General features: G+C 39.4%; 1 protein-coding gene across 1 annotated transcript in view; it reads right to left on the reverse strand.

The window, feature by feature from the left end:
- Window positions 1-10,339, reverse strand: part of FHIT (FRAGILE HISTIDINE TRIAD) — a 37,331-nt gene extending 26,992 nt beyond the window's left edge. Inside the window, exons 1-2 of the mRNA XM_077383104.1 lie at window positions 9,925-10,339; window positions 9,723-9,834 (exon numbers count right to left, since the gene is read on the reverse strand). Of these exons, the coding sequence (XP_077239219.1) occupies window positions 9,723-9,834; window positions 9,925-10,098 (286 nt within the window). The 5' untranslated portion in view covers window positions 10,099-10,339. The remainder of the gene's footprint in view (window positions 1-9,722; window positions 9,835-9,924) is intronic.
- Between the last annotated feature and the right edge of the window lie 5,874 nt (window positions 10,340-16,213).

The following is a 16,213-nucleotide window of genomic DNA, read 5'->3' on the forward strand; positions in this document are numbered from 1 at the left end:
TTTATGTGCCTTCTCTGTCATTTCTGTGTTTTCAAGGAAGCGATTTTTTAGGGCTACCGACAGCCCAAGTCTACCCCTCCCATTCCCACCGTGTTGAGAGGTAGTAACAGTCCCTTATCCCAGTAAAGAGACACCAAAGGAAAAGGAGTAGTTGTTGAGAGCAAGGATTGAAATTTCAGTTTCGGTTTCATTCTCAGCCGAAAATGAAATTTCGGTGGAAATTTCAGTAGCAATTTCAGTTTCGGTGGAAATTTCGGTGAAAATCTTATAATTTCAGTCGAAAATTTTAAATTTCAGTTTCAGTTTTAAATTTCGGTCACGGCCGAAATTCGAAATTTCGACTATTATGGCCGAAATTTAAAACCATGGTTGAGAGCTCTAAGGGTAATTGAAAACATGTTTGCTATAAGTGTGGAGGTGTTGGCCACTATGCTTACCAGTGTCCAACCCAAAACTTGTTTGGAGGAGTACACAGAGAGAAAGAAGGCCAAGAAGATGTTTTTTTTTTTGTTTTGAAATGGCAATATATTGAAAGAATGGAACCGAGATGGTCCACAGAAATACAAAGGAAAGAAAAATTACATCAAGAAAAGACTAAAAATACATTTCACGGAGGGAGTTGATCAAGCCATTCCAAACCCTCTTTATGGACACCCGATCTCGCAAGGGAATCAGCTTCACTATTGGCTGATCGTCTAACAAATTTAAACGCTATGGATGAACCGGAAACACGATCAGCGATTTCCTCAAAGAAACTAAGAAATCGCCACGGTGGTACAACCTTCCCAGATAGCCAACTGATTACGTTAGAAGAATCACCTTCCACTATCACCTTATCGAACATATCCGTACTCAGACGTTTTATTCCTTGAAAAGCCGCTTTAACTTCCGCTTCAGATGAGTCGCTTCTATCAATTGGGCCAGCAAAGGCCCAAGGCACCACCCCTACAGAATTCCTAGCAAGGCCACCAATACCAGCCGGGCCCGGATTACCCAAACTAGACCCGTCAAAGTTTATTTTCAAATACCCTTCAGGAGGAGCCTCCCATCTTTGAACTATCTTCTCTCTCCTCACCCCTTCTCAACACAGAATTCTCCATCCTTCCCACAGATCAAAAGCTGAAACAAATTGTAACTGAGGAAGACTCTTCGCCCAAAAAATCACCAAAGCAATAATTTTCATAAGTAACCAGTAAGATGACTTAGCCACTCCATTGAAACTCTCGAATTTCTTTCTTTCCAAATAACCCACCACAAAGCTATCAAACACAGCTTCCAAAGCAATTTCCCTTTCTTCTTCCAAGGCACAAAATCCCAACTCAACACAAGTTCTGGTATAGAGTTTGGGAAGATCCAACATATACCAAACCTATCCAGAATGAGGCCACAAATCTCCCTTGCAACCTTGCAATGAATAAACAGATGATCGATAGATTCACCATCTTCCATACAAAGCGAACAATAATCTACCAGCCACATTCCCCTTTGTCTAAGAAATTCAATGGTCTGAATCCTCCCACAGCAAACTGCCCAACCAAAAAAGGAAACTGATGGAGGCCAAAGAAATTTCCAAACGGCAGCTGCAAGAGGGCAGCCTGAAGCATGTACCAACCAAGAATAAAATGACTTCACAGAGAAGAAGCCGGATGGGTCCCAAATCCAAATTATTTTATCCACCCCACTTCTTTTTATATAGCAATTCTCAATCAAAAGAAGTAACCAAGAAATGGAATTTAACTCCCTGTCAAAAACATTCCTTCTGAAGCTAGGCTTCCAAACCACCTTGGAGTCCACCCTCTCAAAACAATCACACACCAACACATCTTTCTTCAAAGCCACCGAGAACAAATCAGGAAAAAGGGTCTTCAGGGGTTCATCAGAGCACCGAGCATCCATCCAAAATTTTATACGATCCCCTTTATAAACTTTAAACTGAATACCCTCCTCAAATCTTTGCTTGAACCTCAAAATTTTTCGCCAAACAGTCCCACCTTTCTTGCTATATGAATAATCTGAGCACCAATTCCCATTTAAAAAGCCATATTTGCTACCAATCACCTTTACCCACAAAGAAGATTGTTTCATCTAGATCAAACTCTTAAACTCCACTTCTTCAGGAATGGGGCGAAGGACTCCTTCTGAAGCGTACAGAGCAGAATGAAAGTCAGCTATGGCTGAAGATACCTCCTCCTTGGAGCTAATTATAGCACCATTTACTGAAATAGACTCAATTTTGTTCGACCTCCTTCTAGCACTGGCCATAGCATGAAAATAAGCAGTATTCTTATCACCCTCCACCAGCCAGTTTACCCTAAAAGCCTCCAAGATATTTCTTCCTGGAGTAATAGCCCTTTGTGTTCCTGTTTAACTTTCCCTAACTCCTTCCAATCTTCCTCATAACTTAACCCACACTCCTCCAAAGCTATTAATTCTTTTACCCTATGTTCCAACCAAAGCTTTCTACTATTCACCTGCTGATTTTGCTCCTTAGACCATTCTTTTAACTTTATTTTAACAAATCTAAGTTTTTTCCCAATCGCCACATTCACTGGGCCTCAAAACTGCATGAAGACCACCAACTCCCCAATCTATCCTCTATCTGGGGGAAACTAAGCCAAGCCAACTCAAATCGAAAAGGGGGAGGGCCCCACGACTCAAGATGAGGGTCAAGAAGAAGGGGACAGTGATCCGAAACCGAATGTACCAATGCTTTCTAAGAGCTGTCAGGAACTAAATTCAGCCACCATGAGCACATAAGAAATCTATCCAGACGACTCCGATTAGGACCTCTGGACCATGTGAAGGAAGCACCCGCTAAAAGAAGATCTATTAGCTCAAACTTCGCCACAAAATCAGCAAAAGCTTGGATCTGAGAATTGGTTCTTACACAACCTAATCTTTCCCCCACTTTCATAATCTCATTAAAATCACCCCCACCAATGCACCACGGCAGAGGACAAGCATCTCTGACCTTCTCCGGTTCCTCCCAAAACAGACCCTTTTCCACTCGAAGAACCGGACCATAAACTCCGGAAACAACCACATCGAATTATCTGCCTCTTTTTTCAGAGCAATCGACAGAGAATACTTTCCTCTCCATTCCTCCTGCTTTTTCCAAACGTCCTCATTCCAAGCTACTAGAATACCACCTGAGGCACCATTAGATCCTACATAGGAAAATTCCGACTCAGCCCGAACCCCCAACCCTCGCAGATCTCCCCTATTAACCGACTCCATTTTGGTTTCTTGCAAGCAGATGAGATTCGGCTTAATCTTCTTAACCAGCTCCTTAACCTAAATTCTTTTGTCCTGATGGTTCAGGCCATTAACATTCCAAGATACAATCTTCATTATAAATCTAACTTGGCAGACGGCTTCCCCTTCCTCCCGCTAGGTTTTCTTTTTTGCATATCACTAGAAAACCCGTCCCCTTCCAATTTTTTTCCAAAGTTAATGTCCATCCTCAGCTTCTGAAGGTCCCTGATCTTCCTCCTTGAAGGCTCTATAGAACCCTTGCTCAAAGACTCTTTTTCCTTTGAATCCCTCAACTCCGCACATTTAATTTCAGATATGAAATCCTTCTCCGACCCAGCATAAACCAAGCCCAGAGACTTGCTAACTCCCAGAGTATGAGACACTAAACCATCAATATCCTCCATATTAAAGGCCTCCCCAACTTCTACCCCAGATAACCCTTATACCGTCTCCGAAAGAGGCTTCAAAGGCTTCATCTGAATATCATACGGGACATTATCTGATTCCACATCCAATTCTTCAGGGCTATTTGGTACTTCACCCACAATATCCACCCCAAGTGAAGAATCTCCAGTAGTATCCCCAAATGGAACTTCGTCTATCATCAGAATGGGCTTTAGAGGCTTCATTGGAGAAACAGGTAGGACACCGTCTATATCCTTTTCCAGATTAGCAGATAAAATTATTCCACTTCTGCAACAAGATCTCTTCTTTCTACAATAGCTTCGCCCCAACTTTGGCATAGGACAGCCCTCGACCCTTCTTAGCTCCCTAGCCTCAAATGGAGAATTATACCGCACCATGATTCCATTAAAATTATTCACCACTTCCGAGGAGCAAAATTGCTCCACGAATTTGTCGAAAATAATACTTCCGAGATTCAAAGAGACCACCCTACTTGCTTAAAAGCCCCAAGGATCGACACATTCCCTTACCACCACAGCCTTAGGCGCCGAGCACACACTAAAACGGAAGACTTCCAGGGGCTCCGAGGCACCCTCAATGAGCAGAACATCATCCCTCGGGAGATTATCCACCCCCACAGAGATATCATCTTCTGAAACTGATTCAAAATCTAGATGCCTAACCACATCCGCCAAATCTTCGGAAAGATCTTCAGTCTCCGTGCTACAACCTTTGGATAAGGTCTTTGATCTTAAAGACTTTACCTCAGACGAGAACGAAAGACAAGCAACAAAATAAGGGCATCCCATTCCACTCCTAAAGAGTAATTGATTAGACAGGAATGGAATTGAGATCCCAATATTCGAATAACACTCAGGGGATTCCAAAGCTCCCCAGGCTCCACAACGACCCACAGGCCCAAAACTATATGAAGAGGGCCCCACTCTAATAATCTCCGGAAGATGGGCCGCCTCCCTTTGACCGGAAACCACTGAGGGTGATTGGTAGCCCACCTTCCCAGCCCATCACCACCAAGCTCCTGATCCATCTCCCGAAAAGGATTAAAGATTTCTTCAATAAAGCCCACCTCCCTAAGCCCATTCGGACTTAAACCTTGATCCATCTCCCAATGAGAATTAAAGGTGTCTTCTGAAATAGATCTTGGAGAAAGTGCTTCATAAATATCAAGATAGCTGTTAATACGGCAAGTGGGGTCCACTAGATCTGATGAGACAGGCCTAAAGCCACACACACTCCGCCATCTGTACTCTAAGGGAGACAGGCTATTTTGAAATTCAAAATTTCCGCCAGATGTTAGAGGACTATCCTGCTCCAAGAAGAAGATGTTGAAGAGATGATCTACAAACTAGAAGATGATCTATAACACAGAAGAGGGGCACGCAATGAAGATACCCGAGAGTTAGAATGTTAGATGAGTGTACCCCTAAAGTGTGTGTGGTGCATTGTATGCTATGTCCTAGTCACCAAGGAAGATAAGGAGTCTTCTCAAAAAACTCCACTTGAGATCTCGAGAGAGGTTGCCACTTTACTAGATGCATTTAGTGACCTCATCCCTGAGGTGCTCCGAGAAGAGCTTCCTCCCATGCGTGATATTCAACATTCCATTAATTTAGTGTTGGGATCATCACTCCCTAATCTCCCCCACTATAGAATCCCTTTGAACATATTGAATTGAAAAAGCAAGTTGATGAACTACTTTGCAAAGGCTTTACTAGAGAAAGCCTTAACCCTTGTGCTGTATCTACCTTGCTTACACCAAAGAAAGGAGTTGGAGTATGTGTGTAGATAGTCAGGTGATCAACAAGATCATTATTAAGCATAGGTTTCCCATACCTAGGTTAATAATATGCTCAACATGATGGCCGATTCTAAGATATTTTCCAAGATTGATTTGAAGAGTGGGTACCATAAATCCTCATTCGGATTGCTAGTCATGCCCTTTGGTTTGACCAATGTACCGACCATTGTTATGAGAAGCATGGCAGAAGTACTAAGGCCATTTATATGGAGATATATGGCTCTATATTTTGATGATATCTTGATATACAGCCACACTAGTACGGAGCATTTGGCACACTAAGAAGTTTTAAAAATCCTTGGGAAGGAAAAATTATACATCAATTCAAGGAAGTGTTCCTTCCTAAGCACTTAAGTGCTTTTCCTTGGGTTTCTGCTGATCCCAAAAACGTACGTGCAATCAAAGTTTTAAATTTCGGCAAGAACCGAAACATTTAAGCTGAAATTTCAGTTTTCGGCCAAGGCCAACATGAAATTTACCTTAAATCGAAAATTTACAAGATTTCGGAAAATTTTCAAATTTTCTTGAAATTTCTGTTAAAATTTCGTTTTTTAACCCTATTTACAAAATTTCCACCAGGAGTTTAAAAACGTCCACCATAATTTGAAAATTTTCACCGAAATTTTATGATTTCTACATAAATCGCTGAAACCGAAACCAAAATTTAAATTTTAAGGAAACCGAAATTGTTACCATATTTTTACATGATTTCGGCCGAAATTTCCACCAAAACCAAAATATTTCGGTTTTAGTGGTGGCAGAAACCAAAACCGAAACCAAACCATGTGTGCAATTACCAAGTGACCTAACCAGCAAGAATACATAATGCGCGCACCTTTCATGATTTAGCATTTTACATACATCTTATTAGGGGTTTTAGGTCCATCATGGCACCCATCACCAATTGTATCCATCAGAGAGAATTTGCGTGGACCAAGATTGCTGCAATGGACATTCAAGAAATAAAAACAAGAATGATCAAAGTCCTAGCTTTTCCGCTCCCTGACTTTTCTAAAATCTTTGAGGTGATATATGATGCCTCTGGAGTTGGCATGGGTGGTGTTCCAAGTCAAGAGGGTCATCCCATTGCTTTTTTTAGTGAGAAATTAAATGGGGTCAAGCAACGGTATTCCACATATGACAAAGATGCAATATGACCTCTTTTGGACGGGTTGGGATGATCCTATGGACCTGATTTTTGGTACACACCCTATCTATATAAAGGCCTTCCAAATGAATTCTTTGGATCACCCCAAAAAATTTGGGACCCATGTGTTTGTGGCACTCTAGCTCATATAAGCAATATGAGCTCAAGCTCACGAACCGTTTTCCCATATATAATACCCCGTGTTCCAAGTCAAGAGGGTCACCCCATTGCTTTTTTTAGTGAGAAATTAAATGGAGTCAAGCAACGGTATTCCACATATGACAAAGATGCATTATATAATACCCGGGAGTTTGTGTCGCACTCCAACCATCAAGCTTTAAAGTATCTCAACTCACAAAAGAAATCAAGTCTGAGGCACATGAAGTGGGTTGAATTTCTACAAGAACATACGTTGTTCTCAAACACCAAGTTGGTGTTGAGAATAAGCCTATCGTAGCATTGAACAGGATGTCTGCACTACACTCCATGAGTGTAGAAGTAGTTGGCTTTGAAAGAATAAAAGGTCAATATGCATCTTGTCCTGACTTTGGAAAGTCATACACTTATTAGATTGAGGGTCATCCTGGTCTAGGCTTTGAGTGTTTGATTCGAGACGGGTTCTTATTTAGGAGCAGCAGACTATGTTTACGCAATTCCTCCCTTAGAAACTTTGTTGTGAGAAAGCTTCATGCTGGTGGCTCTGCTAGCCACTTTGGCAGAGAAATGACAATTACCATGGTGGAAGAACGATTCTACTTGCCAAGTCTCAAAAGAGATGTAGCCTGGATTATTAGTCAATGTCGCACTTTCCAAGTAGCAAAACAGAGGAAACAAAGCATCAGTTGATATACTCCTCTATCTATGACATATGCACCATGGCTGGATTTGAGTATGGACTTCCTTCTGGGCCTCCCTAGAACTTTACGGGGTCATGACTCCATCTTTGTAGTTGCTGATCGTTTCTCAATAATGGCCCATTTCACCCCTTGCTCAAAAACCTCTGATGCTTCAAAAATAGCAAAACTTTTCTTTGGGGAGGTTGTTCGGCTACATGGATTACCAAAAACCATAATACTATATCATAATGTCAAGTTCACCAGTTATTTCTCAAAGGCATTGTAACGAATGTTACGCACAAGCTTCAATTTTTTTTCCGGCATTCCATACCAAGGCAGATGGCCAGACCGAGGTCATTAACTGAAGTCTTGGGGATACTTTGAGGTATCGTGTGGATGACCATGTTTCTAGTTGGGATAAAGTCCTTCCAATGGCTAAGTTTGCTTACAATAGCTCAGTCAACCGATCAACAGATTATCGACCTTTTGTGATAGTCACAAGTTATCTGTCCTGGAAACTCATAGATCTTATTCATATTTCACCCGACTCTATAGGCCATCTGAATCAGCAAAATCCTTTGCCCTACACATTAATGAATTGCATGCTGAATCAGAAGAAAAATAATTGTTGGGAACAAATATTACAAAACGTCTGCAGATGCGCACCATAGGCATCATGAGTTCAAAGAAGGTGACATGGTAATGGTTCACATCAGACTTGAGACGTTCTCTACGGCACAGTAAAGAATGGTCGAAGTGCAGGTCCATTTAAAGTGTTAAAGAAGATTAGTGCCAATGCATATTTCTTCGAACTACCTCCAGAATTAGGCATCAGCAACATTTTTAACGTGGAGGACCTAGTATCTTTCAAGGGACTACCTTCTGAACCTGACCTTGTTGTACCCTTCCAAACTGCTTGTTCAGACCTAATCGCTCCATCAAATTCTTGCACTATTGGATCAACTCATGGTGCTGGAGCTACCACGTCAAACATGCCCACTCCCTTACCACCTCTACCCTCATCCCCACTCCCTTACCAATGCTGCCCCAATCTCCTTTACCACCTCTACCCTCATTCCCCAAGAAAAGTAAGGAAATTGAGGACATCCTTGATGCGAAAATAGTCACCACCCACACTGGAGGTTACCGAAGTGGTGTGGACGACTTGAGACAGAGTGCACTTGGATCACGTAAGAGAAGGTTCAACGGCTAAACCCTGATTTATACAAGACATAGAGGAGTTTTACATCACCGGAGGCGTGTCTCTCTAAGCCGGGTAGAGTTGATGAGAACATCCAACTGGGATTTCTACTATACCAGCACAGACGGGAGCGCCAGTAGCCAACAATTACCTACATTTGGTTCGGTGATGGATTCCCGAGCTTTGATCAAGACAGATCCGAACTCTAGAGCACATATCGTCCAGAATTTCATAGACTACTAGATTATACTACTAGGACATTGTGGGTTGTAAAGAGTTTTACGAGAAATAGAAGAGTTTTACATCAACAGAGACGAATCTGTCCAAGCCGGGGGAGTTTATGAGAACATACAACTAGAAGTTTAAGTATTCCAGAATAGACGTAGGCGCCAACAGCCAGCCATTACCTCCATTTGGTTCGGTGATGGATTTCCGAGCTTTTATCAAGATAGATCCGTACTCTATAGTACATTTATCCAGAGTTTCGTAGACTATTAGATTATTAGTTATTTTGTGAGATGCTACTACTAGGACATGTAAAAAAAAACTCAAGGTAACCTATTCCGTGCATGTAATTTGAGTATTTTAGAGCCTCAAAATTGTATGGATGGCAGAGTAGGAAGCTCCTTGACACAGGTGTGTCTTCCTAGCAGCTATCCCTCACCTTAATTACTCATCCATTCAGATGATACCAGTCACTCAGCTAATTTCTTGAAAATGGATGGTTTAAAAAAGTATATAGCTAATGGTCCACATTCAAAAGGGGAAAGTCCACAACATGCTGCTATGATCATCCTATTCCTCTTACAAATACCAGTTCTGTTCGCCTTTTTTAAAGATAATTAAATGCCCTTCCAATTTCTCGTAAGTTGCATTGTTTAATTATTTTCTTTAATACTTTCCAATCATTTGCAAATGCTTGTTGAGTTTCTAACAATTAAAACAGCTCCATCACAAAAAAGTAAATAAATAAACAGAAACAATCAATTCATAGGAGATTAAATTCACACCTTCTGAAAACCCCATATTTCATGAGAAAGAATATGAAATAAAGATTAGTACCAGGTATAACAGGCCTCAGATTCACCATGGCAAACGATAGCTCCGTGGAGTAAAATACTTCCTTGTGATGTATTTTATACGGTCCGAACATATAGAACTCGGTCTCCATCTGAACAAAAACAGCGTAGAGAAATATAGTGAGGTAATAAAAGAGGAGAAACAAAGGATTTCAACTGTTTTCCTTTTTTCCTCTAAGTACCTTAGGGTTAATAGAATCCGACGCGGCGTTTCTGCGAGAGAGAAGAGATGAGGGATTGCTAACGAGCGCCTTGGGTGTGAAATACGCTTTCGGGTATTGTAGCAGAGTGGGGAAGGGATTGCTAAAGAGCGCTTTTGGTATAAATAGCCCTTTCGGAACCAGCAGCTTTACCATTCGCGTTCAGGCGTCAATTGATTTCTCCCCTTTGTCCTCGTAGCAATGATGCAAGCATCGAATCCTTCGCTTGCTGGATCGAAGCTATTGGGAAATGGCTTTTATGCCCTAACTTCGGCCAGCGGAAAATGGCCCTTTTCCTCCGTAGTGGCGCGGGGTCTTTCGGTCAAATCGTGGTGCAAGAGTTTGAGAAATTTTATGTTACTAGTTGCAGACCCGTGCGTGGCACCGAATGAAAAACAAAGAAAAAAGGCAAGAATCAAATGAAGCGAACGAAAACCATTTCTTCAGACCAAAAACATAAGGGGAAAATTCTAAAAAAAATATGATTTTTATCTGAATTTCTCAAAAGAGGGTTAAGTTGGCTAATTTCTCAAAAAAGGGTGAAACGCATCCCAATGAGTGTTTTTGGATAAAAATGCCCTCGTGTTGGTTTTCCCTCTAAAAAAGTGAGCAACAAATCCCATTGCATTTCACCTAACATTTTGACCTTTTTACCTTCTTTTTCCCTATGCCAAAATCAAACTCCATTGTCTTTGTAAAAAACCCAAACGAAATTCCATTGCAGAGAGGTGAAACTCACATCTCCTAAAATGTAGATTTTATATGATCTTTTATTTTTCTTTGGCTATCAAACCTAAGCTTCTCAAGTAGGTCCATTGTGATACATTTGCATAGATTTAACATGTTCCTTACAATGCTATGGTGTATTGTCATCATCTTGTTTATTTGTTAGGGATTTGTTATGGTTTTGTTAGCCATTTGTTATAGTCATCATCGTCTTTACAATGCTATGGTGTATTCTTTAGATGGCCTAATACTTGGATCTATGGTGTATTGTCACTCGGATGTTATGGTGGTTCATAGTTTAGATGGCCTAATACTTGTGAGAATGACTGTATTTATAGGGTTTTAAACACTCAGAAGCACTCATTATACCTAGGAACCACTAATTATACTTAGGAACCACTAATTATACCTAGGAACCACTATTTACCATTATGTAGTGGTTCTAAGCTATAAATAGTGGTTCCAGAGTAGAAATATTGCTTCACACAATCTAATAGTACTTCATTGGATGTCAATGTTGCAATGAATTCATGAACAATGAGTTAAATAGTTTTCTAAACACTCGGATGTTATGGCGGTTCATAGTTTAGATGGCCTAATACTTGTGAGAATGACTGTATTAATAGGGTTTTAAACACTCAAAAGCACTCATTATACCTAGGAACCACTAATTATACTTAGGAACCACTAATTATATCTAGGAACCACTATTTACCATTATGTAGTGGTTCTAAGCTATAAATAGTGGTTCCAGGGTATAAACAGTGGTTCTAGAGTAGAAATATTGCTTCACACAATCTAATAGTGCTTAATTGGGTGTCAATGTTGCAATGAATTTATGAATAATGGGTTAAATAGTTTTCTAAACATTCAGATGTTAAGGTGGTTCCTAGTTTAGATTGCCTAATACTTGTGAGAATGACTGTATTTATAGGGTTTTAAACACTCAAAAGCACTCAATATACCGATGAACCACTAATTATACTTATGAACCACTAATTATACCTAGGAACCACTATTTACTATTATGTAGTGGTTCTAAGCTATAAATAGTGGTTCCAAGCTATAAATAGTGGTTCTATAGTAGAAATATTGCTTCACACAATCTAATAGTACTTCATTGGGTGTCAATGTTGTAATGAATTTATGAACACCTATATGACAGAATGGTGGAAAGGTCGACCTTTTCACATGTTTTCCACCTGTCTGACGGAATGGTGGAAAGGTCGACTTGCAAGTCGACCTGTAATTGGTCTTCCTACCTGTTTGGTCAAATGCTAAAAAACTCGACCTGTAGGTCGACCTATCAAGGCAAATTTCCACCTGTTTGTACATATGCTATAAAGGTCAACCTGCAGGTCGACCTATTATGGCAAATTCGCACCTGTTTGCGAAGAATGTAAAAAGGTCGACCTTCATGTGTGACCCGTACAATACTATTTGCATTGTATTTCATTAGATCACCATGTGGAAATGATTTTTTAGGCACAACCTATTTGCATTGTGGCTTATCTAATGGATGGTTTGGATCATCCTATGGTGTGACCCGTACAATACTTTTTGAAAAATGCTGGAGTATATGGGTTTACACCATATAAAAACTCTTTCTCATGAAGAAACAATATAGGTCTTCCCTACAACTAAGTCAAAAGCCAAAAGTATTTATGTAATTGAACACAATTTGTAGAAGGGCATTGAAAAATTCGCCTCGTATTTTTCAAAATGGATTATACAGCCCACACCATAGGATGATCCAAACTGCCCAATTGATGGACCACAACATAAATAGGTTCTACCCCAAAAATTATTTCCATAGATGATCCCAACCGTCCAATCTATAGAAGTTTCCATAATCTAAGTTCCTCTTTAGATCGTTAGAATCATCATATGTAAATGATTTTTGGGGCACAACCTATTTACGTTGTGGCCCATCAATTGGGCGGTTTGGATCATCCTATGGTATGGGCTGTATAGTTTATTTTGAAAAATATGGGTTGAATTCATCTTAGAAGGGAGCTGTACAATGGAGTTTTACCAAAGGCAAAACTTTCAACACTTGGCATGGGGAAGAAGAATCTAAAAAAGGTGAATAGGGTTTGTGAAATGCATTGGGATCCGTTTCTCAAAAAGGTGGAGGGAAAAGCAACTCAAGGGCATTCTTGTCTTTAAACATGCCTTGGGATGCGTTTTACCTCTTTTTGAGAATTTAGCCAATCAACCCTTTTTGAGATTTTCAGTTAAAAATCACATTTTTTTGAGAATTTTCCCAAAAATTAATCAGAAATTTAAGTACTATATAATGAAAATGAAGAAAAAAAGAAGCCACAGAGATAGGTCTGCTCTGCCACACTGGAAAAAAAAGAGGGGAAGTGATATTTACGCCCCTTTTGATCACCAGGGACACTCAGGGCCGGTGTACGTGGCAATCAAACCCATTAGATTCTTCAGACGTAAAGTACATCAGCCCCCCTTTAGTCATTGATACACTGGGACTGGGTGTCCCTAGTAATAAAAAGGGGCGTAAATATCACTTCCCAAAAAGAGTCCTAGATGAGAATGAAGGACCTGTACCTTATAAATCCGCTCTTGATTCAAGCCTCTGAGTCGGAGATAGATCTTCAAAGTGTTCTCAACTGCAATAGGTCGACGAAGAGTCCTTTTAATGGTGGAGCACATATGGAAAATATAAAAAAGAAGCAACATGAGTTATTTATTATAAGAACTAACACTTAAATTAGAAGCAAGGGAACAATAAAAGTAGGGAAATGATTTTTGTGCTCCATTGTTTTGATAAACATGCGCTCCAACTTTTGTCGTGTTGTATTTAAAGAGCTGTCAGAGGAATATTACAGTTCCCAAAAAGCTCTTAAAGCCCTTAAATACTACACGACAAACATGTGGAAAGCATGTTTATCAAAACATTTTCCTTCTTAAAGCCCTTAAATACTACACGACAAACATGTGGAGCACATGTTTATCGAAACATTAGAGCGCTGAAATCATTTTCTTAAAAGTAACTTACATATGAACAACAAAAGTAAATTGAAAGTACAGATAAGTTTGGAAAATATAGACAAATCATCTCATATCTAACTTTGGAATATCTCTACCCTACAATGGTAAATGCTAACGAAAGGGTTGTTTTTAGGCACAACGAGCATGGAGTAGTTTGGAGCATCTATAGAAAATTGGAATTGAACTCAAAAAATTGGAAAAAACAACACACAGTAATAAAAAAAAATGACCGAATGACCTTAAATTGTTACATCTGAGATGGAGAGCAAAAAGAAAACCCAACAACATAGCATGTAGAGCATTTCAGAGAACAAAAATGAAAATAAAAGTTAACCCATCACCATAGCATTTACCATAGTAAACAACACGAATAAAAAGGCATAGAGGGAAGTTTCAGCATGTAATTTCATCAATCTCCTAGTATAATGAAAACCTCCATCTTTAGCCTTCTGATTAAGGTTCCGCCACATCTACCAACAACCCATATCAAACAAAAGTGAAAAAATCAGTAAACAGGAAAAAAATTCCTTTGACTTCATATAAGAATGGGGAACAGGATTTTATTCTTAAAAATGTCAATATCGTGGCAAAGATTTGAGAGAGAAACCTAGAAAGTTAGAAAAATTCTTTTATTCACTAAAAAAGTTAAACAAATAGACAAAAATAACAAAGAGGGCTGATTTTATCGTCTAAACATATGATCACCCATTTCATTAGAGGGCCTACTAGAACTGAAACCTAGAAAAAACGCACCAAAAAAATATAATAAGTGAAACAAATGGAAGGATTTTTCATCAGGAAAAAAGAAAGAAAAGAAGGCAAAAAAAATCCACTCTGCAAACGAGCATCCTTTTCATAAAAAAAATACCAAAACAAAACCCACCAAGTAAAAAAAATCAAACGAAATTGATCAAAAGAAAAAAAAGACAAAAAATCAGTCAACAGACGATCACACGTTTCATTAAAAAAATACCAAAACATAACCCACCGAGAAAAAAAGAAAATCAGATGAAATTGATCAGAAGAAAAAGAAGGCAAAAAAAAAAAATCCACTCAATAGACGATCACCCACTTCAAGGAAAACAAAACGGAACCCACTAAGTAAAAAAGAAAATCTGACAAAACTTATTATCTTTTTGCATACCTCAAAGAGGAATTTCTCAAGGAGGAACCTTATTAACAACGCGAGGAAGGGAAGAGCGACGAAATCTTCAAAAATAGGAGAAGATTCCTCTTCCCAATCAATTGAAATCATAGTATCGATCAAACCCATTTCATTTATTTGCTTTGAAAATTGAAATAGGGAAATTGGCAAGTCTCCGACATCTCTCCTGTGCTCAAATAAAATCCTAATTTCGCCAAGAATGCTGAAATATATAAACAATACAAAATGGGTATAAATCGTGTGGTAGCACTTATAAGTGGAGTGGTGGAATTTGAAATGGCAGATCATGGAGGAATCTATGCAATAGTAGGAATGTGAAACGACAGATCTTGGAGGAATCAATGCGATAGTAGGAAACTTGGTAATAGGAAAGTTTCAATTGGAGTAGTGGAATGTGAAACGACAATTTCTATCTTGGAGGAATCGTGTGATTGTAGGAAACTATGTAATAGGAAAGTTTCATTGTATGGGTATGCCTTAAAAATGTAGATATTTAAAATTTGCTAATATACAGGATAAAGAGAGAGTGCCACGTGGTGCACCCTCAGCGTACCACATTCAGCTTTACATATATATATATATATATATATAATTAGATTATATGTTGACTTTTTCCTCGAATAAACTCCACATGTGACAGTGGATTTGTTAGGAAAGTTGCCTTGTTTACCACGGTGGGGGGAAGACAAAATTATAAACAACTTTTTAGGTTTGTTAGAAAACCAATTATATAAAAAGCCTCTTTTGCACAACCTAAGGTTGTGCGGCAAGAGTAGGTTGGGCGTAAGAGTGAGAAAAAAGAGAGCGAAGAAAAAGAGAGAAGAGAGGATAAGAATAAGAAAGTGTTTTTCTTGGGGTTTTCTCTTTGGTTACTCTCTTCTACAGTCTTGGGTTGAGAAGCAAGGAAAGGGTTGTGGGTTTTGGGTTTGGTTTAATCCATTGTAATCCTTGTATATTGTTTTATCACAGTGGAAGATCGTGTTTCTCGCCTGTGGATGTAAGCTCGACCGAACCACGTAAAATCTTGTTGTTCATCTTGTGGCTTATGGTTACTTTTACTTTTGTGTTTAGTTTGTGTACGATGGGATTGTTTTGCCTGACAGATTTTCTCAACAAGTGGTATTAGAGCTATAGTTGGAAAATCATCGAGGCTGGGTGGAGTAATCATGGGTGTTGTGGTTGGATCGTAGTTCGAGCGATTTTTTAGAGTGGAAAGATTGTCCAAGAAAGATTCTCGTTCAAGGTGGAGCGCTATACCGAGAAGTGCGGAGTAGTCTAAAATGGTAGTAAAATCGAGTTCTACCCAATTGAACATCGACATATTTGACGGAAAGGGTAGTTTCACCCTATGGTAAATGAGGGTGA

Source organism: Tasmannia lanceolata, unplaced genomic scaffold (genome assembly GCF_043159265.1).
Source record: "Tasmannia lanceolata isolate RefF3 unplaced genomic scaffold, GAP_Taslan_0.1 ptg000006l, whole genome shotgun sequence".
Classification (NCBI taxonomy): domain Eukaryota; kingdom Viridiplantae; phylum Streptophyta; class Magnoliopsida; order Canellales; family Winteraceae; genus Tasmannia; species Tasmannia lanceolata.